Source organism: Tachysurus fulvidraco, chromosome 22 (genome assembly GCF_022655615.1).
Source record: "Tachysurus fulvidraco isolate hzauxx_2018 chromosome 22, HZAU_PFXX_2.0, whole genome shotgun sequence".
In the NCBI taxonomy this organism is placed as follows: domain Eukaryota; kingdom Metazoa; phylum Chordata; class Actinopteri; order Siluriformes; family Bagridae; genus Tachysurus; species Tachysurus fulvidraco.
The window spans coordinates 8,870,210-8,897,965 of record NC_062539.1 but is presented as its reverse complement, the minus strand read 5'-3'; the positions used below and the strand labels follow the sequence as shown (position 1 = coordinate 8,897,965).

The window sequence follows — 27,756 nt, the reverse complement described above, 5'->3', positions numbered from 1 at the left end:
AAATGGTGTGAAGATGTAAGGATGGGGCTGATTTCAGGCTTAGAATGTAGTTTTCAGTTCCAAATCTGTATCATGCCATATAGTCATGAATGTAATGAACACAAACAACATTGTTAATGTACGGTAATGTCTTAAGATTTCTGCTGAAGAATTAAAAAATAGAAAAACACACAGGCTGCCCTGTCAAAATGACAAATTACAAAAAAGGATAGATGACAGAATCCTGAGTTAAATGTTGTTTTTTATTGGTTTTCTTGTTTGTTTGTTTTTTCTCTAGTAATTGGAGGAAACAGCATGATCACGGCATGAAAACAGAAATTACAACTGAAGCTGTGTATCTGCATTTAAGTATGTGTGTGTAACAGTTTGGCATACATCATTCTTATTATTCCATCAATATCACCTTCTGATTTAATCCACTGCACAGCTCTAATAGTTTTGCTGTAAAGGTATTGGTAGATCTTAGAAATGATTATCACGAATATCATGGATAATAGAGAACATAGTAGATAGGAGATCTATAGTATCTATAGATGTAGAGAAGCTATCTAAATATAATCGATTTAATCTGGCCAGTCCAATCACATCCCATCTGACTTCTCATTTTAATCCCCTTCATTTACAAATATGTGTAAAATATGTTCTAAGGCGGTGTGTGTGTGTGTGTGTGTGTGTGTGTGTGTGTGTGTGTGTGTGTGTGTGTGTGTGTGAGTGGGCAATAAAACCAACAGCAGGCCATTTTGTCCATATAAAAGCAAAGCTAAATTTTCCTTCAACTCAGCATTTCCTCCCTTAAGCTCATGGGAGAAAAAAGCTTTGAACCCAACGTAAGAACGGAGAGCAGCCGAAGAATCGATGGCAACGTTACTCTGACGAGGTAGCTCGCAAAGCCTACTTCAAAGAGTTCCGTCAGATCAAAGCAGAAGAAAAAAAATACAATCCATAAGATTGGAGAAGAAATGGTTTGAACATTGATTAAGCAGTGTATCCCCCCACACTCCAAAAGCTCATAAAACTCAAAAGCCTATTAAAGCTTGACTGTGGCAATCACAGGCGGATGAATTAGGATGTTTGGAATAGAGGAGAGGAGTAAGGTGCTGTTAGCATGAGAAAGTGGTCTCCATTTCATTAATGCTCCAGGTGAGTGATGTTGCAGTCAATAATAAAAGATAGAACATTCAGCTGATTGAATTATTGTCTAATTTCGGAAGAAGTGCTGTTTATATGAATTTGAAACATATATTACTGCACATAGTCAAGTAATAAAAAAGTAATATAGTTTGCTACAGTCTACAGTATATGTTGCATATTTCAATTATTCTTATTTCACCAGTCAGTTTCTTAATTGCTTAATTAATTCAATTGAAAGCACAGTATTCAATTATTTTCTTAGGAAACATGACATGTTGGAGTTTTACCCTGAGAAAAGAGTCCAGGGCTCCGTTCTCCATGAACTCGGTGACGATCATGACTGGACGACTTTTGGTGACAACGCCTTCTAAGCGGATGATGTTGGGGTGATCGAACTGACCCATGATTGACGCCTCAGACAAGAAGTCCCGTCTCTGCTTCTCAGAATAGCCTGCCTTAAGGGTCTTGATGGCCACATAGATCTCCCGCTTCCCCGGCAACTTCAGGCGCCCCTTATACACCTCTCCAAACTCACCTGGAAGGAAGACATCCAGGCACATATATTAATACCCATAGACACATACAGCATATCAGAGACAAATAACAGATAGACAAATTGGTGAAATCTAAGACTTTCATTTGACTATCATATTTTTCTGATCTCTACAAGTGCTCTGCAGTGGAAGAAGAGGCTTCAATTATTATCTGCAATTAACTCAAATCAACCTTATTTCCATATAAAACAAGAATGGCTATAAAATGCATTTGTAGCTTTTCTTATTCTGCATGAATTGCTATAGACTGAACAAGAATGGCTATAGACTACAAATAAAGCAAGACAGAAAATTTGCATGAGATTTCCCAATAAAAACTATCATCCTGAATTTGAATTTTTTTCTATAATGACCTCAGTATCCTAAGGTTCAATTTGGGGTAAAAATGAATGGGAGAGTGTAACATATAACATGACACAAAGATTTATGTGGCTCTAATGCAAAACAATTTGTTTTCAAGATAAATCAACTCTCAAATGACCTCCCAATGCTCTTACTCAAAACTAAACTTTTATGTTTCTTATCACTCTTGAATTTCACTATTTCAATCATACTGGTAAAATGCTCTAGTCAACATTATTCACTTATAGAGCAATCTGTGCATGTGAGTACATCTAAGATGAGGGTACACATGAAATTTACAGTATGTTGCATGTGCACATGAGTTGCATAAACAAAGTTTACACATCAGTTTACATTGATTCATCTTAAAAAGTCATCTTTCTCAAATGATCAGTACATATTAAGGGGTTTCCAACTACTACATTTTTAAAGTCAACCAGTAATTTAAAAAGTAATCAACTGTTTATTGTTTCTCAGAAATCTCATTGTGATCGCTGCTACCCTCAACACAGGAGGCATTGAATGAAGCATATCTCACAGTTCAACTTACAATTACATTAGTGGCATTGGTTAAAAGGTGAACATTTAATTAATTAATTATCCAAATTCTGTAGGGCCCTTGTCATCTCATTAGAAACAGCTTCCTATTCAAAGGTGTTATCCCTTTAGAATTGACTGCATCTATTTCTACACAAACAAAGTAATCATCTCACCTGCTCCGATGACTTCCTCGATTTTGACAGTGGAGACATCAATCTCCTTGGCAAATTCACGCACGGCCTCATTGGGGTCCTCGTAGGTAAACGGATCAATGTAGATCTTCATCCCTGGTGAGCCTGGCAGGGTTGGGCAGCCCATGGGGGAGTGGCAGTTAGAGAGATCTGGCCTCAAAGAAAGTTCTAGAACAGTTCAAAAGTCCATACATCACTGGCATATCACAGAGACACCCAGACTCAGTCAGTCTGCCACTTTGTGCTTCATCTAATGCTTCTATATACCAGATGTTTTTGTTCTGCAAAAATCATTCAATTCATTTTAAAGACTTTAGCTAAGACAAATATTATAGAGCAGTGTTTTTCTACCAAGTTTTTAGGACTACACAGATAATCCCCTGGCTGTTGCTTTACACACTTAACTGAAGCAACCATTCAAAAAAGTTAAAATGCTGATTAAAATGCACAGGGACCAAATAAAAAGTGGCCCATGAGGACAGGTTTAAAAAACACTGATTTAGATCATAAAATGTTTAAATAACTCCAGTATAAATATATATATGTGAGTGAAGAAAAAAATGTTGAATAGTATAATAGTCACTATAAAGGTAGAATATATAATATATTATAAATATATATAATAAAATATAATATTTATAAAATTATTAAAAGGAAACCAGCCAAACACATTCAGATGCAGGGTCGAATTATCATGTACACTAAAGTTCTTAACTAAGTTCTTGACATTTTTGTTCAAAACAAAAAATGCAGAAGGCTACTTGTGTAACTGTGCAATGAAATTTTCCAACAAATATAAAAAGAAATTCTTAAGATTATTATGAGGAAACATGAACTAGTTTAGAGCCTTTTCCATGTTGCATCACTGAACATCTCTTTGGACAGAAAATACTGTAATCTCTTGTTTGCAGAAAGATAATGAAAATGATTGCAATTGCCAAAGATCTAGAGAGTGGAACTGGTTGGATGAGTGTCACAAAAGTCTAAATAGTGCTGTGACATTCATTTGATGGATAATTGTCACAACAGTAAAATGACCATTGTAAATCGCAAATATACAGAATCCTCTATGCAAATAGATACCATTCAGGAAAGTGTACAAAAAAAAAACACACCTTTCTCATACCTAATAAACTGATAACTCTGTAGACTATCAGTGTGAACACTGTATGCAGCAGATGGTGGCAATGAGGCTAGACTGTGGCTAACTGAAAATTCAGCCAGCATTGCTCTCATTTCTCTCCTGACATTTCTCTCCTCCACGATCTCTCCCTCTCCCTCTCCCTCTTTTACACTCCCTCTCTCTGCGTTTTTGATAGTGTCAAATCCAATTTTCCTGTGCAGCTCTGCCCCACAGGACCTGGTAAACAGATAAAGCCAACACTCTACCAAACTGCTCTTTATGCCTGAAATGGCTGCAGCTGGGTGTGCTATCATTACCATTCACATGTGTGCCTGTGCGTATCCGTGTTACTCTTATTTAATGCCATCTGAAGGCTAAACAGGAGAAGGAACAGTATGTTGAGGGTCACTTGTCTTAAGGATGTAAGTGCTAAATTATGGGAATGGAATGATATCAGAAATTGTAAAATTTGCATTGTTTTTCTTTCTTTAATGGCTGCATTTCTTGGCTATTATTTTACTGAAGTGTTGATGCTTTGGAGCAGAACTACATCATTTTTATGTTCATCATTGGTGGACAAATCAGACTATAATCAAGCTAAATAACAACAAACAAGATGGTTTTTGTGTCCAAACAATCTTATGCCCTTATATACTCATTGGTATTTCATTCTACTTCCAGATATTCACTATTAAACTCCAGCTACACCTTCAATGTTTGAGAAAACAAAAGGAGTATTTAAACCATAGCACTGCTGTTTTCTTGAATCTGATTGGTCTGAAGGTTATCAAACTAAAATCTTAATCTCCAACATTTATAGTCTGATAGAGATAAGGCTTTTTCAGTTGGTTCACACACAAACTGGAACAGAATCCCCATTAACATTAGGTCTGCCTCTTCTATTGCTACTAAATCAAGTTTAAAAACCCATTTTTATTCTATAGGCTTCAAAAGCCCCCAGGTGGTCCAGAGGAAGGATCCCATGCTCTCATTGCCTTGGCCCGGGTTTGATTCCCAGGCAAGGAGCTCACCCGTGGGAGGGTTGTGTTAGGAAGGGCATCTGGCATAAAACCTGTGCCAAATCTAATATGCAGACCATGTAACCCTTCTATAGGAAAAATTCTATAGTATCCAATAAAGCCTACTGGTGACACTGAAGGTTTTTTCTGCTCTGCTCAAAAATTCTTATCATAATTATTTGATTTTCTAGCAAACATGGTTTACAAATAAACTTAACTTGAAGGTTTTGATTAATTTTGTGAACAGCAAGTCTGTCAGTATTTGAAACTCTAATACAAATCATAGTTTTATAGTGCACTAATCCAATTCTGATTATTTCTATACCCAAATCTCATTTACAGGGATTTGAATGATGGAAAATAAGGTTTCTAAAAAGAGTTCACTGATATTTTTCAGAGGTTTTCTCTGGGTAAAACTAAAGGCTGACTGGCATCTCTGTGTGAATGGGTGTGAGTGTGTGTTGGGTGATCATACACAGAGATGGACTGGGACTGGTGCCACCACATTGTGTGGGGAGGCCACTGGTACAGTACAGTATAGGCTCTAGAGTCCCTGCAACCCTGCTTAGGATAATTGGTTCGGAATATGGATGGATGGATGACTAACTGGGTGGCTAACCCTTAGCTTTTCTTCTGTTTTTAGAACTCATAAAGGTTCCTTAAATTGCATTTTGTTCCTCAAAACAACTCTTTATTAGAACAGAAGTTCAACCTTTGAGAAATCCTTTTCTTTTCTGAGAGTGTACCATGTTATGAGGTGATCCATGATTACAAACTCTCTGTGCCATCTTAAAATGGCATCCAAAACGACACACTCTCTTTAGCCTCTTTTGAAATCAGGCTACACTCTCCCACTATCATTCTGAAGAGATATCAGGGTAATCACTTTCCCTGCATTTATGAAGGGCACCAAGATTGCATTATTCCAAGCTACACATTCTCCTTTCCATCTTACAAAGCATGAAAGGAGGAGTTTGAGAATGATTTCACAAGGCAAGTACGAAGGATAAGAAAACAGCGCATTCATGATGTCTCTTTAATACAAAAACTACAACAACAAATGTGATTGCTGGTGACCAATTCAGAAAACACATACTGCAAATCTGATCCAATACACATACACATAACTACACATAAAACCGGTGGCTTGGGATCCATAGATATTGATAATTAAAGCAGTAATCAGAGTTTATTCCTCAAGTGGAATTCTTTATATTAAACTAGCTTCTGAATGATAGATGAAGATATAAATATGAACATTAATATTCAATTCTCATCTGGTCACACGTTCTGTGCTGTGTTATAACCTGCTTGTCCCACATGACACAGAAATAGAGACACAGGAATAGAAAGCAATATTACATAAGAAAAAAAAAGACTACTATGTAGACTGTTCCCCTGGGAACCCAAAAGAAGCTGTCAGGGATTATTTTTCTAAAATAATGTAGATTTTGGCAACTGCATTTTTCTTTTCAGAATGCAAAGACTTCAGTGCTCATTCAATCAAAAATATTTTGCTTCAATTGACTGTGTGTTTGAAATCTGTGGTGTATTTTAGAAATTATAGAGAAAATATGTTTCATGATAATGATGAACAAATCATACATTTATTAGGACTTACCTAGTCATGTGTCTGTGATTGCCCAGAAGGCCAATTATCTAGGCTAAAAAATGCCACTATTTTAATTTAACTGAAAAGCTTATGTGATTATTATTTAAATTGCTGAGACTGGCAACTTTATATAGTCATAGTCTCTATCCATTCATTTTCTATATTGCTCATCCTTCACAGATTCACAGGAGTCTATAACAAGGGACTTGTGGCACAAAGCAGATGACACTCTGGACGGGGTGCCAACTCATGGCAAGGCACAAATGTGCACACACTTTGGACAATATAGAGATGCCATTCAAAACACAGCATATGTATTTGGACTGGGGGAGGTTACTGCCTAAGCATGGGGAGAACAAATGAATGCACACAGGGTGGAGGCAAGAATTAAAACCCCATCCCCCAGAGTTGTAAGGCAAACATATTAACCACTATGCAACTTTGCCCGCCAAAGTCTTTATCCTCTACAAATAATGCTTCTGGTGTTAAAGCCTCATGGCTACAAAATGGCATAAAGACTTTTGTTAACAATCAGGCTAGAGTTATAATAATATTATAATAAGTCATACTACTTTTATCTTCTGTTCACAATTGTTTAAAATATATTTTTTAATTGTTCAAATGGGGATGTGGTAGCCTAGTGGTTAAGATGTTTGTCTACTGATTGAAAGGTTGTGAGTTTTACTCCTGGGTCCACCAAGATGTCATTACTGGGCCCCTGAGCAAGGTCCTTAACCCTGAGTTGTATAAAAATGTGATAAAATTTAATAAAAGCTCTGTGATAAAAGCTCTTGGATGAGTGTATAAATGCTGAAAAATGAGATTCAAGATGCCTGTGTGTGTCAGGATCTAGCGCGGACTTTGGCCATGTGCTTTTTGTTTACGTTCACGTGTCTGTCCCACCCTTGTCTGCACACCTGTCCCTTATGTGTCTAATTGTATTAAGTATTTAAATGTGCTTAGAATCATTGTCTTTTGTCTTGTCTTTTGTTGTCTTTTGTTTTGTCTGTGTTTGGTTTTGTTTAATAAATCCTTTTTTTTTAGCTATCCGTCATTTGGGTCTGTTTTTATCCCCGCATCGCTGACAGTGTGTTGGCCAACACTTATATAAAAGTTTCCGTGCTTCACTGAACTGTATTATGTTCACTATATTATGCCGACATCTCAATGCCTAGCACCTATTCAAGCTAATTAATGCATAACAATACCCTAACTAACAGCCAGAACTTGCCATCAGTTTGTGTATACTGTGGAGCAGATAGTGGGATTTGGAAGAGAGCACCACATCATTGAGGTGTTTTTATATCACTAAGAAATATATGAATCAGTTTATATTTCAAACAAACATATCAGTTGGGACTAAAGTGCTTACACTTTACACTAATAGTACATGAATAATCATAGAGTAATACCTGAATTAATACTTACTTGACTATGAACTAATAATGAGTTAAAGCATGGTTGAGTTAGAGCATGTTTTTTTAGTTCTATTAACTATGTGTTAATTAATACATTAACTAACAACCATGCTCTAAATGTACTTAAGGTGGCTGCTATTCATGTATGAATTCAGAAGGCTCATGTCATAATTAAAGATAGCTCTTCATTAGCTTGTGATTAGTTCATGCCTTAACTTATCATTAGTGCTAATTCAGGTATTAGTGCATGATTATCCGCTCATACTGTAACTTTAGATTTTTATCTGTTTAATGTGTTAAAACAGTTTGTTTGACAGCTATATCAACAGCTTACTGAACCTGTTTGTTTACACTGGAAACCGTGAATGAACAGTGAACAGATCTCCAGAGATAGCAGATAGGATCTACTTGTCCCAGATACCTGGGCTAGCAATTTCTGCTCTACTTTAAAACATAATACGTCTTTGTTTCATGTGCAATTGCTGTTTCCATTGTTATTTGCTATCTTATTGGTACAAATATCTCAAACCATACATACTGTGTTATTCATCCTAACTGAACTTAGCATAAGATGCAGCCTGACATATTAAGTCCAAGTTAAAATACATCAGCAGCCATATGTTACATAATTAGTTCTAAAGTGCAACTAACATCATTAACAGAATGCTGATTTCTCATTGATCTACAATCTAAGCTAAAAGAATGTTTCTATTTTTGTTAATTATAGTTAACACAAACAAACACTATCTAATTTAGCTTAAATGCAATACTAATTAATCAGTTACCTATCTCCGAGTCATGTTATGGGCTGTGTATTCTCATCAGTTTACTTTTAATCCAGTAGACTAAGATTAAACATTGGAAACATTGGCCTAAATAAGAAAATTACATTATCCATTTGTATAACATTTCTCATTCATTACATAGAAACCCAAATATCTGACCTGGACAGAACAATCTGTACTTTATTGGCTAATAGTTACTATGTAATTGTAAACATCTAATAGACGCACTAAAAGTCGTACTAATACATCTTCTACTCTTATTCCTACTCCCACCACTGCTACTCCTACTACTACTAATACTACTACTACCACCACCAATAATAATAATAATAATAATAATAATAATAATAATAATAATAATAATAATAATAATAATAATAATAAAACATTTTGGAATCTGTACACAGAAATAAAGGAATATTTTAATTAAATACATATAAGTACAGATGGTTAAAATTTAAGGCAAAAGCCTGAATTATTGAGCTGAGAATCAGCTGAGAACAGTGCAGATATTTCCAATCACGCAATAAGCATCCTATTGCATGCACAAAAATCTAAGTGACGTCTAAAAATCTAAGTGACAAAGATCTAAGTGACTTCTTTGACCCGTTACTGATGCACTGATGGAAGGAGCTTTATTCATAAAGATCTGGCTGTATTTCAAAATGAACACTTATTTTTATGTTGATGTCTTCATTTAAATTTTCTGTGGAACTGACAGCAGTAAACACAGCTGAAAATTGTTGCTGAAAGCTCAAAACTACTTAGTGAGTGGTCATGCTGCGATATATTTGGGATACAGTGGTGCAAAATTTACAAGCATGTGGTGAGGGGATGATGGTCAGATGAGTCATCCTGCAACATATTCTTGAGAAGTGTGCAAGTGCATGTGGTGTATATCAGCAGAACAATACAGGCTAAACTGAAGGAGCTGTGTTATATTGTGGGTCCTTATTTGCTGGGAACAGTCACTGCCAATCAATACAAAGTTATTCTGTCTGATTGCCTTTACTATACGATGAAACATTTCTGTTCTGATGGGAGTAGTCTCTTCCAGGAAAATCCTGCTTTACATCTAAAGGCACTGAAGTGTTTACTGAGGATGAAAACCATATAAATTATACGCTATAGTCATCACCTTCAGCAGATCTGAACCCCAGTTGAACTCTGTATGTGAGATTTCTGACTGGTGTGTTAGAAAGTGCTTTCCACCACTATCATTAAATAATAAATCAAAGAAATTTCTTTTGGAAAAATATAGTGTACATTTCTAGAGTTATGGTGTACTTCGATCCAGCACCTTGTCTGCAATTTTACTAAGCTGTTTTTGCAAACCTGACCTTGATCTCGTCCTCTGTCAATTTGTATATGCCTAATTTATGGCTGTTTGCTCATCCATCGCTCGCACTTGCAATCATTTTAGGGTTTTTAATCACTGCATAGTCCTCTTTTTTGGTTGCTTCATACAGTGTTCAATGTGGTCCAAAAGACTGAGACCACTAGAAAAAAAAATGCTACAGTTTGTACTATTTTTCTAATATTACACTTTTTCCAAGTAAAATATTTACATGAAAACTTTCATATTCCCTTCTTTTGACTTAATGACTGATTACAATTTAAGAGGACCTGGACTACACATTTGTATAAATCCTGCATACTGTACATCACATGCATCAGTAAACCTCAAGGAAGAACGGACCTTTGTACAAAGGAATTAAGCTGATCGATATCACAAATTTGCTGAAATCGTTTGTTACAATTTTTCTAAACCATGCTTCTAACCCTGGATGAAGGATCATTTCTAGTTTGTAATTTAGAAGTAGGGTTAGTATTGCTTTTTACCCATTGTAGTGCCAAACATGTACAGTGTGAACGAAGCAAAAGACACCCAATTATCCTGTAAAAACCATAATGTACACTTAATAAAAAACGAATAGGTTGCATCATGCAGCAAAATGCTGAACTTCATAAAAGTGTGTGCCACATTGAGGGGGAATATATACGACCCTGAAAAGTGAGCAGAATTTGGATATAAATGAATGCCTTATTAATTACATGACAAAAATAAAGTCCAAAAAAAAAAAGATTAGAAAGTTGTGTAAGATAATATCTGCTCGGGTACAGAACAACAGACCTGATTCGAAAGCGGGAGACAAGCCGTTATTTAAAGAGATCACTTTCTGTATTTATCTAATCATAGTTGATGACACGTTTAGGAATGGACAGTGTGAAAGGTCTGATTATTAGTCAAAATTAATTGCTAGCCACATGTAAAGTATGAGCAATGTGAAATGTGACTAGATAACCCTGCATTCCCTACTATTCTAAGTGTGAAATAGGAAGCTCTAATATGCAGTTTCCTTTTTATAACCTTTCTTTCCTTTGTTTTAACACAATTTGCTTAGCCTCCTTATTTATGTCTGTTAATTCTACATTTCTGTCATGAGACATGAAAGCCATATAAAAACCTGCAAAGAAGCATTAATAAAACAGTTAACATCATTTAATAATGCTAGATATAAGTGACCTAATATTCTCAGCTTAGCTAGATAAGGTGCTTTAATTTTCTATAAAAGTTCCTAGCGAGCTTATGAGGACCCTGAGAATTTTTGTATAAACTAAAATCAGTTTAGAATTAATAATTCTATGTTCTGTGTGGAATATGGCTGAGTTCATAAATGCCATTTAAATTGGATATTCCACTCTGCTTTCCCAGGTACACCATGAGACTATATTTTCAGTTATTAAACTGTCATTCCTTATGGAGCAAAAGTGCATTATGGGTATTTTACATTACCAACCATCACACTGAGACCAGCAGACGATGGCTTTAAATCAATATTTTACAAGGAATCTTATTTCCATTTTATTACAGATGTTCATTTCCCCTCCACATTAATTTCAATTTAAGTTCCTCTACTGCCAAGGGCATACATTAGATTTGATGGAAAGGTTTTTTTTATCCTTGAATAACTTCTAGTTGAATGATTAGCTTGACTTTAGTATTTTAGCAAGTGTGTGGATGGAAAATAAGAAGGTGAAATTATTACAGAGCTGGTAAGTGTTTCATTTGATGATTTCATTCAGATGTGGTTTAGCTTCAATCTGAATACAGATACAGGTAAAGAAAGTCGTGTGTGTGTGTGAGTGTGTGTGTGTGTGTGTGTGTGTGTGTGTGTGTGTGTGTGTGTGTGTGTGTGTGTGTGTGTGTGTGCGCGCGCTTGTAAGAATCTGATCAAGTGTGTATAACTAGCAGGACTGATGGTGCTGCAACTCACAATCTGTTGTATTGCCCAAATGCACTGTCTGTGAAGACCTGTCAACCTGCAACATCTGGAGTGATAAAGGAAGTGCTCACACATCATCATCCATTTACATTTAACAGTGTGTGTGTGTATGTGTATGTGTGAGGTGTCCATCTGGGACAGTATCAGTCAGGTCAAGCTCTGCCCTCGAATACTTTTTCCATGTCTCTCTCACCCTCTCTCCCTCTCTCCCTCTCTCTCGTCTCTCTCAATCTCTCTCTCTCTCTCTCTCTCTCTCTCTCTCTCTCTCTCTCTCTCTCTCTCTCTCTCTCTCTCTCTCTCTCTCTCTCTCTCTCTCTCTCTCAATCTCTCTCTCTCTCTCTCTCTCTCTCTCTCTCTCTCTCACTCACTCTCTCTCGCTCTCTTTCTCTCTCCCCCTCTTTCTCTCTCTCTTTATCCGCATGCGCAGTGGGCCTAAGAGCACAGATGATGAGTGGACTCCCCCTTGGCTGTAAGTCCCCCACTTGTTAAACACAGAGTGTGGCTTTAATGTTTTTTCAAGGAAAGTAAAGAACAGCAAATTCTTTGCTGTTTTTAAATTCATCATCAATGGTTTTGATTACAGCATCTTTGTATCTTCACATGCAGATATGAAATGCTGTTACTTTGGCAAAACAGGGCATCTTGTTCAGGCCAAGAACTGGACAGAGTGTGTCAGAGATAGGTGTGTGACAGAGATAGGTGCTCCTTCCAAGTTCTTCTTCAGTTTAGAGCAAAAGAATGGACAGAAAAGATATTTTGTGACATTTTGGATGTCTCTAGGTTATGGGCTTAAAGACTAGTCTGTTTTTTTTTTTGTAGATCAGAAAAAGGCATTTGACTGGGTTGAACATACATATTTGTGAAAGGTCCTGGAAACCTTCAGGTTCAACTCAGGTTTTATAGATGATCAAGGTGTTGCACAGTGAAATTGATAGTGTATTTAAGGTTAACAGTGGTTTATGTGCCCCGTTTAGAGTTTACAGTGGTATACATAAAGGCTGTTCTCTATCAGGCATGTTGTATACTACTGCAATTGAACCTCTTTTATCTAAACTGAGAAGTAATTTTTCTGTTTTTTATATTCCACATGCAAATGTCCGTATATGTCTCTCAGCATATGCAGATGAATTAGTCATTATGACATTTTAAATGACTTTCAAATTTTATCTTTTGCTAAGGTCAAGGGAAGCCAGTTTAGTTGAGGAGTGGGGAGCTGGGCATCCTACACTACCAGGGTGTTTAGTGTGGAGGTTTTGAGAGAGGAGGTTTTAAATACTTAGGTGAATACCTTGGTAACAATGAGTATTTATATAAAAACTGGTAAGGCATTGTAGAGGATATGAAGGGCAGACTGAGCAGGTGGAAGCTGTTGGTTCCAAGGATGTCCTGCAGAGGGCAAACGCTGGTCATCAAGAACCTTGCGTGTCATCCCTTTGGCACAAGCTGGCATGCGTGGATCCACTGCCAATCCTTCTAATGACCATCCGGTCCTTTATAGTGGACTTCTTCTGGGATGGTCTACACTGGATTCCTCAGAGCATCCTCCATTTGCCCATGTAAGAAGTTGGGCAAGGGCTGGTCCAGCTAGCCAGCAGGGCTGCAGCTTTCCACCATCAGTTCATTGTGAGTTTCCTCACTGGACCTAGAGACTTAGTATGGAGAGCAGCAGCCAGTGGATTATTATACACAGATTGTGGTCTGAGGCATGACAGGACATGTTTTTAATGGACACTAAATGCTGGACGTTTCTGGTTTACAAGTTTGTAATCTGCAAATCTGGAACTTTTTTAGGAAACATAAACAATGTGGAACATTACACTGTCTGCTGGAGGAGCCCCTGGTGTATGGTGGGCATATGGACATCTCCAGTGTTACCATCCCTGCACTATCCAGGACTCTCACCTCCTCAGGCATCGTGACACTCTGATGGCTGGTGATCATCAGGGAAGTGGACCTGTCAAAAGCAAAGAACCTGGCAGCATGTACGGGACTGCTATCTCTGTGTGTTTTCAATCAGCTTTTAACCAGTGGAGGTCCTCCCTAACATCAGAGGAGCCTGTTTTGGCTGATGAACTATAAGCATACAGAGACTGGTCCTGCAGAGGAGGGACCCTTTCCCTAGATAAACATCGCTCCCGACATAGATGGGTCTGAGGGTACCCTCCTGGAGTGCTGGGGTTGAGGGTGAGATGGACTTTGGACAGTGTCAGGAAAGCTGCTCTTTGGAGTCTGTGTTAAGGTTTTAAATAAGAAAAAAACTGTGTGGGAAGGTAGACACCCCATGGAGAAGTGTACTTGATTTTAATGATGATATTAAACCAGAGTGGAGGTCACTGTACAAACCACCGTTAACCAAAAAAGGCCAACCTTCAATGGAGGATTTTATATGCTATCATCCCTGTGAACTGTATTATTGTTTATTAAACAATGGTGTTGCACATGACTGACTGTCCATTATGTTCACAGGGAGAAACTGTTTTTCATGCTTTTACTCACCGTTTCAGATTACAATCATTGTTTGTGTTTTTACGGAGCATTTTAAGATCTTCAAATGTTGATTTTTATTCTTGATTTTTAAATATGTCAGGAGACACATGTTCAGGAACAAACTCCTCAATTTAATCTTTGGTTAGGCTAAAATGGCATTATATCAGAGCCGAAAAAACTAAATTGCATAAAACACTTACATTGATGCCAAAATGATTTTAAACAGGCTGATTAAATCAAGAATTTTTATTGATTTGAATTCTTACAAAAGTTTGAACAAATTAAATATGTTTAAAGAAGTCTGGTGTTGTGTAAATGCTCTGTGCACTGTTACAGAAAAAAAGAACTCTTAATCTTAAAAAAATCTTATTTTTTTATTATTTTTATATTAATTTTTTAATTTATTGATTCAATCTTATATGTGACTTATAAAGGATTGTAAAAAGTCAATATAAGTCTCTCTCTCTCTCTCTCTCTCTCTCTCTCTCTCTCTCTCTCTCTCTCTCTCTCTCTCTCTCTCTCTCTCTTTCTTTCTTCCTCTGTGGGTGTATCAGTACCAGAAATAGCTAAAGTGACAGAAAGATCACCAGTCTTATTGTGAGGCCATGAAAGTGCACAACACACTGAATAGGCAGTTTGACTACACAGCACAAAGCTGTCAAAACAGGGACATCTTCTACCATGGACCTCAGCAACCCATGCAGGGTGTCACAGGACAAAGATGACATTTACACAACTGTGCTGTAAAATCATCCTGAGCTCTTTTTCAAGCACCCTCGTGTACAGATTTGGCCACAACGTCTGGGTACCCTAACTGTTTTCAGAGAACTTGGTTACTGCAGTTCCAAAGGGACAGAGAAGAGTACAATTGCAACGATGTCTAGCTACGATAAAGAGCTTGTTTCGTACACAGGGGCAAAGTCACGCTGGAACAGGTTTGGGTTCCACACAGTAAAGAGAAATTATAATGCTACAAAATACAAAGACATTCTGGACAAATTTGCATCGGCAAAATCGGCAATGGTTTGGGGGAGAACAACATATGTTCAGATGTCCATAGACTTTGGGCCTTTTTACACCTGGTCAATTCATGTGTTCTCTCTGATCCAATAGCTATCTGATTTGTTAAAACTGTTCCATTTACATTAGGCCACATAAATGCTAATATATTTTACCTAATTTCCCGGGTAATTGAAATGGAACACACTTTGGTGTATGCGGTTGCTACAAAAAACAGCATTTACTGTTTGCTGAATTTTAAGAGCAAATGAGACACCTGGGTGACAGATCGGAGCCAGCACTGGTGGGAAAACATATTTGTTTGATTTCTGTTTGGGAGTAGTATAGCGCTGGCGTATGTGGCTTGAACAACCACATGCATTTACACCTGTCCAGTTTCATCTGAAATGCGTTCCAGACCACCTCCTGAAGTGATTTGAACGATCGGATTTATATCCGTCTAGAAACTGTTTCGGAGGGCATTTAGGTGTAAAAACCCCTTAGATATACATTACCTGACATTTTTAAACCTAGTTCATAGACATAAAACCAAATGCATACTGTGGGTTTCCTTCCCCAGTCCAAAGACATGTGTTGTAAGATTAATCGTATCTGTAGATTGTCTTTAGTGATTTAGTGTGTTGTCTGTAGTGTGCTGTGATGGGAACAGTGAACAGTGCAAAATATGAGTTAAGTTATATAATAAATAGTAAACTGGTTACAAGGTAAAGTAAAAAATCTACTCTGTATTCATTGTAGGTTAAGGTTAGGGTGTGTTTGTTGAACCCAATATCTGTTCACGAGAAAAGATTTTCAGTTTAACTTTCTTACAAAATGCATGGCCCTAAAATAATCCCTTTCTCTACTCTTCTGCTTCTTACTGTACCACTACATACTTTCCAGCCCTCATCCTGCGCTCTGTCTTTCCTTTTTTTCCCCTCATTCCCTTCAAGAAAAAGCAGTACGGTTGTCAGTGCCTGGCTCGTGAGATGGTGATTATAACTGAAACCTGTCCATCATAGCCATGTGGAAGTGGAGGCAACGAGACTGACGAATGAAGGGTGTCTTTTGTGTGCACTGATGGAGAAATGTAATAATCCTCACCCCTTCCTGTACTGTAGTGCTGAAGCTTGTCACTGTACACTGCTTCCTTACTGTAAGCTCGTTTTCTGTGTGAGAGAAAGAGAGAAAGAGAGAGAGAGATGAAAAAAATTGATTGACATCTAAGATAAAAAGCAAGTGCAGCTACTCATTTCAAAAGCACTGTTTCAACTGCTTGAACTAAATCACACTTTCAATAGAATACACCATTTCATACCTAAGATACTTGAGCCTCACTGTCCACAGATTACTAAAGCTTTATTTCTTTCTTTTGTATGTTAGAAATTTGTTTTTGTATCCCTTTACTTTAATTGTTTTCATTTTTTTGTTCGTGTGCTAAAATTGTTTTCAGGTTGCAGATAAACTTGATTCGGCCCGGCCTTATTCTTACACACAATGCATGCCTGCAAGCTGCAAATGATTGGATCAGTTGTTTTTTTTTTCTCTTCATGGTGTGTTTTTCCAAAACGATAGAATGATCCTAGGTTTCAAAACAGCACATGTGAGTTGAAAATAAACTCTACCGAAATAGAGCAAAATGACAACCAGGTTAGGTTTACAGGTTTACATGCAGTCTAATAATCTGTGAATAACCAGAGTGACAGCTCAATTGTATAATCATAAAATGTACCTCAGTGGGAATAGACTAAACTGATTGAGTGCAATTGCAATGAAATGCCTATCCAATTGAATGAGGTGGATAAACTGCTTAATCATCAGTTAATAGAGGAACAATAGTCATGCTCATGCATCTAATTACTTTCACTAGCTGAATCTGGGGGTCTGTTCTGTGCATGTGTATTTGGTCATGATGCACTTTGACTGTTGCACTTGCTTCTTATTTTTTCTTATCAAAGCCCATCTGCCTTCATTATGTTTTTTTTTTTTCCCTGAAATGTGGTATATTACATAAGGTGCTGCTTTCTTTAATAGAAAGCATTTTTCAAGCATTTTTCTCTCATGAAGCAAATTATTAAAAATAAATAAATATTTTTGTATTACAAAAAGTGAAATATAGAGCCTTAGACTTTGGCACAGTTGTGACATAATGTTGTGTCCCATATCTGCCTCAAAATGTTAGTATGCTGCCAGTCCACCCTTATGTGAAGTATATAAAATGTATATTAAACTCTTTTTTTTCTGGAAGAGATTAATATACATTTTATATAATTCACATAAGGGTGGACTGGCAGCATACTAATATTTTGAGGCAGATATAGGACACAACTTTATGTCACAACTGTACTATAATGCACTATATTTCCCTTTTTGTAATACAAAAAAAAAATATTTCATGACAGAAAAATGCTTTTATGACAGTAAAGAAAGTAGCACCTTATGTAATATACCACATTTTCAAGAAAAAAAAAAAAACATAATGAAGGCAGATGGGCTTTGATAAGAAAAAAATAAGAAGCAAGTGCAACAGTCAAAGTCTCCAGAAGTACTTGAAAACTGGTTTACAAACACTTACCGGCTAATTTCCTTATAAAACTTTTTTTTTTTGATAGAAAATTACTGTTTAATGCTCTTTATAGCATTTTTATGTAGATACTGTAGTACAAGAGTATATATATATATATATATATATATATATATATATATATATATATATATATATATATATATATATATAAACAAATGTTTTGAATAAAAGTAAGGTTATCTATTTTATTTAGATAACAAATAAGACTATATATATTATTCATATTAATTTGTTAGTAACAGCAAGGTTATAAGCCAACAACAATAATAGTACAATTTTAAACTTGATATAATTGGAACAATATCTAGAAATATGCTGTATAATAATAAAATTTCTTAGAATATTGGGATAAAGATATAGATTAGTGAGATAAATTAGTAAAGATGATAAGTTGAATGCACATATTTAAGACTTTTACTTTATATAATATTTTGCAGTGTATTAACACATTATTTCTTGACTTTTAGTGAAAGTAAGAACTAACAAAATGAGAAAAGGCTTCATAAAAATGTATATTATGTCCAAGTTATGTTCATTTCAAGAAGAAATTTCTCTTTCAATAATGTGACCCAAATAGGACATATTAAGCAACGCTACAAAATTATTGTAATGTTCACTTCATGTACATAAGTTTGGATTGGAGTAAATGATGTCTACATGGAGTCCAGTTGAGGATACATATAAACTGGTCATAATGAAGTCAATCAGAATGGGGAAAATCTTGGTATAGAAACATAGCCAGTGGTTTGAAAGGGAAGAAGGAAATGGATGTGTCTTTTTACAAAATTGATTAATAGTCTTATTAGTCTTGTCTTCAGTCATATTGATGGGGTTGATCTTACCTACTGCAGACTATAGAAATAGCCACCAGAGACACAATGAAGACTACACCAGCTGCCGCTGAGCCAGCAATGAGTGGCAACTGCTCCCTCAATTCAGACTTATAGTCTTCTGTAGATAGATAGATAGATAGATAGATAGATAGATAGATAGATAGATAGATAGATAGATAGATAGATAGATAGATAGATAGATAGATAGAGAGAGAGAGAGAGAGAGAGAGAGAGATTTTACAACAGTTGTAATGCTCAAACAAAGCCAAAAAAAAAAACACTCCCACAAATAAAGATTCCACCCTACAACATATGAAGTATGTTTATAGTGAAATAATTAGTAACTTAAGTTGATTAGTGCTACTTTTGTCATTCCTGTGACAAATTTTATGTGACACACAGAGGTCAATCATACATTGGTCATAACCCATAATCATAAGTGAGGAATAAGGGAATAAGGATTAACTGTTAGTGATCTACAACATGACATGCACAATGGTGTTGATGCCGGTATTTGAATAAAATTTGAAAACTGTATCTGTTTTAATAGAGGGTACAGATGGGGAAAAGCTAAAGAATTTAAGCCCTGCTGCACCAGTCTCTGCGAGCAGACTTGAAGCTGAGGTGTGTGTGTGGAGTTTGCATGTTCTCCCTGTGCTTCTGGGGTTTCCTTCGGGTACTTGGTTTCCTCCTCAGGTAAAAAAGAAACTGGATGTAATCTGTAAATGGTCTGTAGTGTGTGGTTAGGTGGGTGAATGTGCTTGTGATGGCACACAAGTCCCCTAGGATAGGATTCAGTGTTCCATTAACCCTGTGTAGGATATGTGATACAGAAAATGGATGGATGGATGGAAATATCAGAATGTGAAGTCAAATTCATGAAAATGTGAAGTGAGCATGAAAGAATCATTAAAAAATGAAAGAATTTGAGCAGTAAATCAATTTAAAGAGCACCGACGTTAGAAATACACCCCCCTATCTGTTACATAACTGGATTGAGTTGGGATAATAAGCCTGTGTTCAACTTGGCAAGAGTTAAATGTTTTAAAATGAAGCAGATGCTAAAGAACTGATCACAAGAGGAGACACATATAAGAAAGTCTCATATAAGACCAGTAGTAGAGAAGTGCAAGTAGGAGAAGAGCAAGAAGTTAAAAAATAAGCTGATACAACAAGAAGTTGGAGTATGTGTGTGAAAATAGGTAACTGTACAGAAAGATGAGAGAGAGTGCACAAAGAGGGAAGTGAGGTTATAGAGATGTGCACTTTGAAAGACTGAAAGGAAGAAGGGGAAAAAGGAAAGAATCACAGAGGGCAGAGAAGACAGCTTATACATGACTGGCACAGGGGCTTTGTGTGTGAGTACGCATTTACTGGAACACACACACATTCAATTCAATCCAACTGCTTTCTAGAAGCAACCCGAACAAGTATAGAACCATGTACGTGTGTGTGTGTGTGTGTGTGTGTGTGTGTGTGTGTGTGTGGTGTGTGTGTGTGTGTGTGTGTGTCTGTTTCTTTGTCACTTTACTAATCCTTGCTGTAACATAGCGCTGAGTTCTTTTTTTAACTCAGCGAAGAAATTCCTTATGTCAAAGTCTGAAGTTCAAAAGAGCTTTAGAAGAAATACCAGGTCTGGTGTGTTCCTGGGTGAAAGAAATTTTATCTATTCTTTTTGTAATCTTATATATTTTTTTTAGAAATGCAGTCAAAAAAAATTTTTTTAATTATTTTTACAAAGTCATCTTTCAAAGGAAATTCATCTATTAATCTGGTATGAATTAAATATATTATTCATCTGATTTTACATATTTCAAGCTAGAAACATGTCTAGAACCAAATTGGTTTACTAGTCGTATATTTTATACACTGTATTCTCAAATCTGTAAGCTACATACAGCTGCCTATAATCATTAACAAACAAACAAACAAACAAACAAACAAATAAAATAGTAGGACATTTGCTTTACTAATGTTTGAACTTGCCATGTATGACCTGGCCAAGATCAGTGCAATATTTATTTATTTTTTTCACAATTTTCCATTTTAAAATAACTGATTACAATAAATGATTTAATCCTGTATTGTGTTCAGTTTTAAGGAGTATATTGGAAGTGTAATAATATTACCAGCTGTTCAGTCAGGAATTGTGGCAATCACAATAACTCAGCTGCATAGTGAATTTTTTAGTGACATGCAATACTCAGAAAAACAAAACATCCATCTTCTGTACAGCTTGTCCTACACAGCACCATAAGGAGTGTGGAGTCCGGAGTTGCAGCAGACGTGGCATATACGGAGGGGGACATCCTGGATAGATTTACAACCAATCACAGGGCACAATCTCACACACATTACAGACAAAGTTGAGAAGCCAATCAGCTTTAAAATGGAGGAGGAAACTGGATTAATTAAAGAAAAACCTCAAAACATAGAGAGAACAGGGTGAAGGTGGGACTCAAACCCCCAACATTCCTGTGTATCTTAATATATAAGACTACAGTATAATGCACATATGCACATTGCCTCTTGTACATCCCTCTGTATCTTAATATTTAAGACTACAGTTTGCTTTCATGCACATTATTTTCCATTCTATATTTAATTCTACAGTATACATCTTTTTTATATTGTATTCTTATATTTTAATTGTTTACTTTTATTTCACTCTTTCATAGCTATATTTATGTATATTTTCATCTGTGTTGCATTTTTTTTTTTAATAATTGCACTGTCCATGGAGTGGACCTGACTCACATTTCACTGCTGGTTATATATGCTCTATATAATTGTGTATGTGACAAATAAAAAGTTTGAATCTCGAACCCCAAAGGTCCGAGTCAAATAGATCACCGTTAAGCCACCGTTCCAACCTACACCATGTTTCAATACAATCCTTTTTGAAGTCGGTTGCCTAATGTTTATATCATACTTATATAAAATCATACTTCTATGACTTGAGGTCCTACACAAAAATGAGGAGGCGGGGTTTTTAGGGGAGGTCAGCTGATATCATACCATCGTCGATAAACAACATTGGATATTATGGCAAAATAACAAGGTGTAGGAGTGATAAATCTGTTACAGTGCACAAACCAACTAATAAACAAATCAACTATTTCTGGTTCATTATTAACAGAAGAACTATGTATACAATATGATGCATTATAAATATTCAAATACTGGCCAAAATTATTTCAATTTCTGAGTTCCACACAAGCACATGCAGAAGGAGAACAGGCGGCAATACTTAACCACTCCATATAAATGCCATATAAAGCTTATGATAGCTTTTTATACACAGTCAAATAACCTGCTTGCCTCATTTTGTAGGCAGACATATCACCATTTAAATTCCCTCTTTGTGTTGTGCCGTTATGTTTAACAGACTGTTACATGATTTTGTTTGAACTGGATAAATTTGAATGGAGATTTATATTTAGCAAACCAGAGGCAACATCATCAAGGAAAAACTCCCTCAGATGACATGAGGAAGAAACCTTGAGAGGAACTAGACTCAAAAGAGATTAGTGAATGTGAGTGACTAAGATCTGAAATCATTATACAGTATTTACTGAGCTGTATACAATCAAGTCAAACGGTACGATGTGTATTTAAAAGAAGCTCATCATGAGCATTTTAAAATTCCTGCAACAATACCTATAGGTCTACAATATGCATTTACGAAATACTACTGTAGCTATTGAAAATATAATTCATCATTTTCATATTGTTGATTTACTTCCATTTATAATGTTGACTGTGCAAAAAAACAGACTATAATCAATACCCAGTACTTAAGTGTTGTTTTTTTATTACCTTATTGTGTTGTGTGTAAAAGTGAGTCCCCCAATCTACAGTAGTCCTTTATTCACATATAAAGCTGTAGCTTTATCAAATCATCATTTTCCATTTCAAATAATTTCCAACTGTCAAGGCTATGTTTGGACATTTGCTCCCGGTACACCCCCTAGAGTCTGTTTTTAATGTATTGTGTTATGTGTTGTTTGTTTCATGCGCACGTGTCCATGCCACACCCTAGGCTTAATTCTTTCCCGCCTTTTGCATAACTGTGCCTTATGTGTCTTTAATTGTTTCCCCGATTTATTCCCTGCCGTGTTGTGTTTTGCATCACAGAATCCTTGTCTTCAAGTTCGTGTTTGTTTTCTGTCCGGTGCCATTAGTCTGTGTATTCTGCTAAGTAGTAAGTAGTAGTGTCTCCTGTTTTTATTATTCTTGTTATTTTGCTAATTATATCTTTAGTTTTGCGATCCCTGTGTTTGGGTCTGGTTTTTCCCTTGAGAGGAACTGTCCCTCGCTGACATCTTTATCTTTATCCACATCAGCCTTGCTTTAGTAATTAGTCCATATCTTGATGATATCTTGATGATTTTTGATCTCATGTACTGCTCATGCTTTTAAACACTTTTTACACCCCCTGGCTATGTTGTCCCCCTTTTGCACTGCCTCTTGCATCTGTTGTTCGTGAGGTATAAAACAAAACAAAACTAAACTGAACTAAATAATAATAATAAAAGAAAACCCTGAATGCCTACAGGCCACTCATTGCTCAGAAGACGAAACCTTTTCTTGTGTTCTGATTAAACAGCAAATGAAATCAGGTTCGAGCTCGACTTGGGGACTTCACCCAGAAGAAATCATATGAGAAATGATGGCTGTTTGCTGGCTTTGTTTTGCTCTGTCTTTATTCAGCACTTACACACACGTACACACCTCATTTAATGAAATCATTTCCTCATCACTGCACGCACCTGCCTGACAGACAGAGAAAGAAAGAAAAAGAGAGAGAGAGAGGGAGGGAGGGAGTGGGGCTGGCAGGGGACAGAATGAGATGTGATGCAAGGAAGGAAAAGAGTGTGTACTTTGTGTGTGTGTGTGTGTGTGTGTGTGTGTGTGTGTGTGTGTGTGTGTGTGTGTGTGTGTGTGTGTGTGTGTGTGTGTGAGCAAGAACACAGTGTGACTGACCTTTTCCCCCTGTGCCTGGTGCTAATTGTCTTAACGAATGTCGTGCTGTGGCAGGGTGCCAGAGGATAGAATAACCAGCCAGATCTCAATACACCCATCCATTAATTACTACAGCGCGTAACACTCACTCACACTCATCTCACACACACACACACACACAGTATATGTAGTGGTATCTATAGCATATACCTCACCATCATCCATTTATTTCATTTAATTTATCTTTACCAAATATTTTACTTTATTTTAATTTGGGCCAAAGGAAATTTTTTGCAAGAAAAAAAAGGTAAATCCTTTCATAGTATATCTGTCCATCTGGTTTTCAAGGGTTCAAACGGGTTATCTGAGTAACTAGTAATTTATTTTGCTTACATTTGCTGATACAAATGGATGAACCATGTTCTTGTAAGTTTTCCATCTGTTATTGTGGACTTAGTTTTGCCTTACCTGTTTTATTTTGATCTGAAGACCTCGGCTTTTCCCAGTTCTGACTGTTCTTTGAATCAAGGTTTTTTTTTCTTTTGTTTTTGTCTGCCACTGAATTTGTGGTGATATTTCAATACTGAACCTTTGGCTTCTTACTCTGTGCTTGTTCTTTGCAAATTAACCCTTGCAATAGATCCTTACTCTATAATCTACTTTGACTTACATGGAATGACTCAAACGACTTGACACTCTGACGTGCAATGGAACTTACACCCAACGGCTGCAAGCTAGCTTTATTCCAATTATACAATGTTTTAAAGTTAGTAAATGATTTTATTTTTCTTATATACAGCAAAGAGCTCATATAGTGAGAACTGGTCATGATATTTAATATCGATTAACAAGGAAAGTATTAGGGTTGAGTAGGTTGAGAGAGTTGAGTAAATGATCCAGCTTGTTCACGCTCGTTAAACAAGTGACTGTATGACATATGTGCATTCTCCATCATCGCTGGTGACAGTTGGGCTAGAAAGCGGACCCAAAAGTGAGCGTAAGGGTCACTTCTTCATACCAATCTGTGTATTATTATTATTAAACCTTTGGTTGTTGCATTTGGTTTCACTAAATTCCAAAACTATTCAGTTTAAGACATTTGTTATCAGCAAACTGGACGTAGGTGCAAAACATGAAACCGAATAGAAGTGAAAGAATTGCGTGAAAGTGCTTGCATGTTTCTACCAGCTGCCCATTTAGATGATTCTTTCCTTCTTTTTTCTCACTGTAGATTATCTAGGAAGTTCTACTCAAATGTCTGAGTGATCAGGGGGAGGTGTGTGTTGATGTGGGCTCATGGATGGGAGATGCATCTTATGAATACAAGTGTGCATCTCATCGCCTATGTTTTGCTTTCATACTTTTAAGATGACAATTTAATCTATATGCAGAGGTTCATTCATTCATACACACACACACACACAGTGGCTGCCAATCTCCCATGACCTTTTAGATCAAATGAGAATCTATAGAAGTATGCCTCATCTACACAACAGAAAAAGACACACCGATGTATCTTCACATTTACTCAGGAGACAGTGTGTTAGTTATTAATAGCAGGATGTTCTTTCTCTCTGTAGTGTGTATCTTTCTTTGGTCGCTGTATGGAAGTGCTTTATTCTCCAGTATTGAGTGACGAGTGGTAGAAGAAAAGCTCAGTTGGTTGTGTGTGCTTACCAGTGCTGTCAGTGTACCAGCACAAATATAGTTATATTTAACACATGCTGTGTCAAGAATGTTGATAAGCACCTTTTCCTTCCAGGGTGTGCTGTGTGCTTGGCTTCATCAGCTTGCCGACCATAGGATGAATCAGACTGGCACTTCTCAGCTTCACTGCATCCTGTGTGTGTGTGTATTTGATCACCAGTGTCCATGGCACTGTGTGTGTGTGTCTGGCAGCTACGAATTGGCAGGACATGCCAGTCTACACCTTCATTAATCAAACTCACCCAGGAGATATATTGAGTGTGGAATAGAGAGAATTAAAGTAGATGACTGGAGAAACCATTCGATTAACCCAGCCCAGAGAATGTGTGGGCTTTCTGTGGTGGCTTAGAAATGAAGGTACACACACCAGATGGTGACTATGGAAATATATTGACTTTAATTATTTTTAGTCTGTTATCTATTAATTCATTCTGAATTTCAATCTGACACTAGACCTGTTTCACCACTGATTGACACTAGACTGGCTGGGAACATCATAAATTATAACACCCCACCTTTAAAATCACAAATTTAGATGCAAGCCTGGGAAGCAAGTGCAGAAGAGAATTTACTCACCAGTCACCACACCACCCCCTTTTCCCTGATACAAGTGCACTGAAGAGTAAGAGGATAGCCCTACTCATTATATCATCTTTCAACTGTCCAGTATTCATAGGACTCCAACAGTTCCTTAAGTATATGTCTTGGAAGGAACACAAAAGTACATGCATCATATGGTTTTGCCATCCTACTCTAGCATCACCATCACTCAAAAATCTTGTTTTTAGCAAAACAATGGCTTGTGTATTCACCCCTTAGCAATCCTCTGCGTGTGCAATTGATCATCTAACACCATTCCATCAAGGTCCTGACTTTTTTTCTGTCCTCTGCTTTAGAACAAAGCTGTGTAGCATCAAATGGCTAAAACTCTCATTCCTCCCTGTGCCCTTCATGTGACCGGTCTCTGCAGGTTTGTTTTTGAATCAGATAACAGTAAAATCCTGCTATACTTTACTCCTAGTTCACTCCAATTTGGAATCACTGAGATCAGCCTTCACCCATGAAATGGAGTCGTAACCTTCTGAATGCTGATATTTTTCCTTCGGAAAAAACGTGACATTGTACATTGTAGGAAGGAAACTTTCCTTTATGCAGTTATCAAAATCTGTGCTCTACCGGGTAATCAGCTATTTTGCTATTGTAATTCTTAAACTGGTTGTGGAATGAAAATGATGTTTCTTTTGATACTGAGGATAAATTAGCACATTGAACAACTCGTACTGGAGGGATGGAAGAGGGAGAAAAGTGAACAGGTATACACACATTACCATGCAAACGCAATCACTGATTCATCAGATAGTGAGCCAACACACAAGCATACACACAACAGCTACTTCTATATTTGATAATTAATCACAATCAAGTGTAGTCACTGGCAAACATTTCTTGGAAAGCTTCTTTTTCAACCATTTTGATGAAACAACAATTAACTGAGCCATTTTGGAAAGAAAACAATCCCTATATTAGCTCAATATGACAAACAGATGGCACAATTATGTTGAAACATGGACCATACACCCACCTCATGCTGACATCTATATTTATTTCTCTGGGAAAACTTCAGTTCCTGTTGTACACTCCAAGACTTCAAAATATGACTGTAGAACATTCATACACATGCAGCATTCTCCCAATCCGAGCTATACCCATACCCACACACACACACACACACACACACACACACACACACACACACACACACACACACACACACACACACACAGTCATGGCAATCCTCACCATCTGTGAGAGTTTGGAAGCACATCTTGTTGCTGTATTTGCCGAATCCAGCCACTGTTCTGGCACGAGCCTGGACCACATACACCGTGCCGGGCCTGAGACCGTCCACACGAACTGTGTTAGTCTGAGTCCTCAGTACTGTTGAGTTAACCTCCATTAGATCCTGGAAGAGAGAGAGAGAGAGAGAGAGAAAGAGAGTTTGGATTTATTCAAAAGCTAATTTTATTTTGTGCATTAAAAATTAAATAAATAAATAGAAATCAGCTGATAGTTTATAGCATGTAGCCTTATAGCATGTAGAATTTAATCTGATGAGACTTGCGGTTTAAACGATCTCGCCAGCATTCATTGACTTGCGCATGCAGAAAATAAAACA

At 36.8% G+C, this 27,756-nt stretch overlaps 1 protein-coding gene across 4 annotated transcripts in view; it reads right to left on the bottom strand.

Annotated features, from left to right (window-relative positions):
• Nucleotides 1–27,756, bottom strand: part of LOC113640647 (ephrin type-B receptor 1-B) — a 315,649-nt gene that overhangs the window by 27,636 nt on the left and 260,257 nt on the right. For 2 of the 4 annotated variants that reach the window (XM_027143223.2, XM_027143227.2), the window contains 5 exons: nt 27,381–27,543; nt 18,918–19,026; nt 16,593–16,657; nt 2,741–2,926; nt 1,419–1,666 (listed from right to left, as the gene is read on the bottom strand). In XM_027143223.2, the coding sequence (XP_026999024.1) occupies nt 1,419–1,666; nt 2,741–2,926; nt 16,593–16,657; nt 18,918–19,026; nt 27,381–27,543 (771 nt within the window). The remainder of the gene's footprint in view (nt 1–1,418; nt 1,667–2,740; nt 2,927–16,592; nt 16,658–18,917; nt 19,027–27,380; nt 27,544–27,756) is intronic. The other 2 variants (XM_027143225.2, XM_027143228.2) reach the window with 1 other exon arrangement.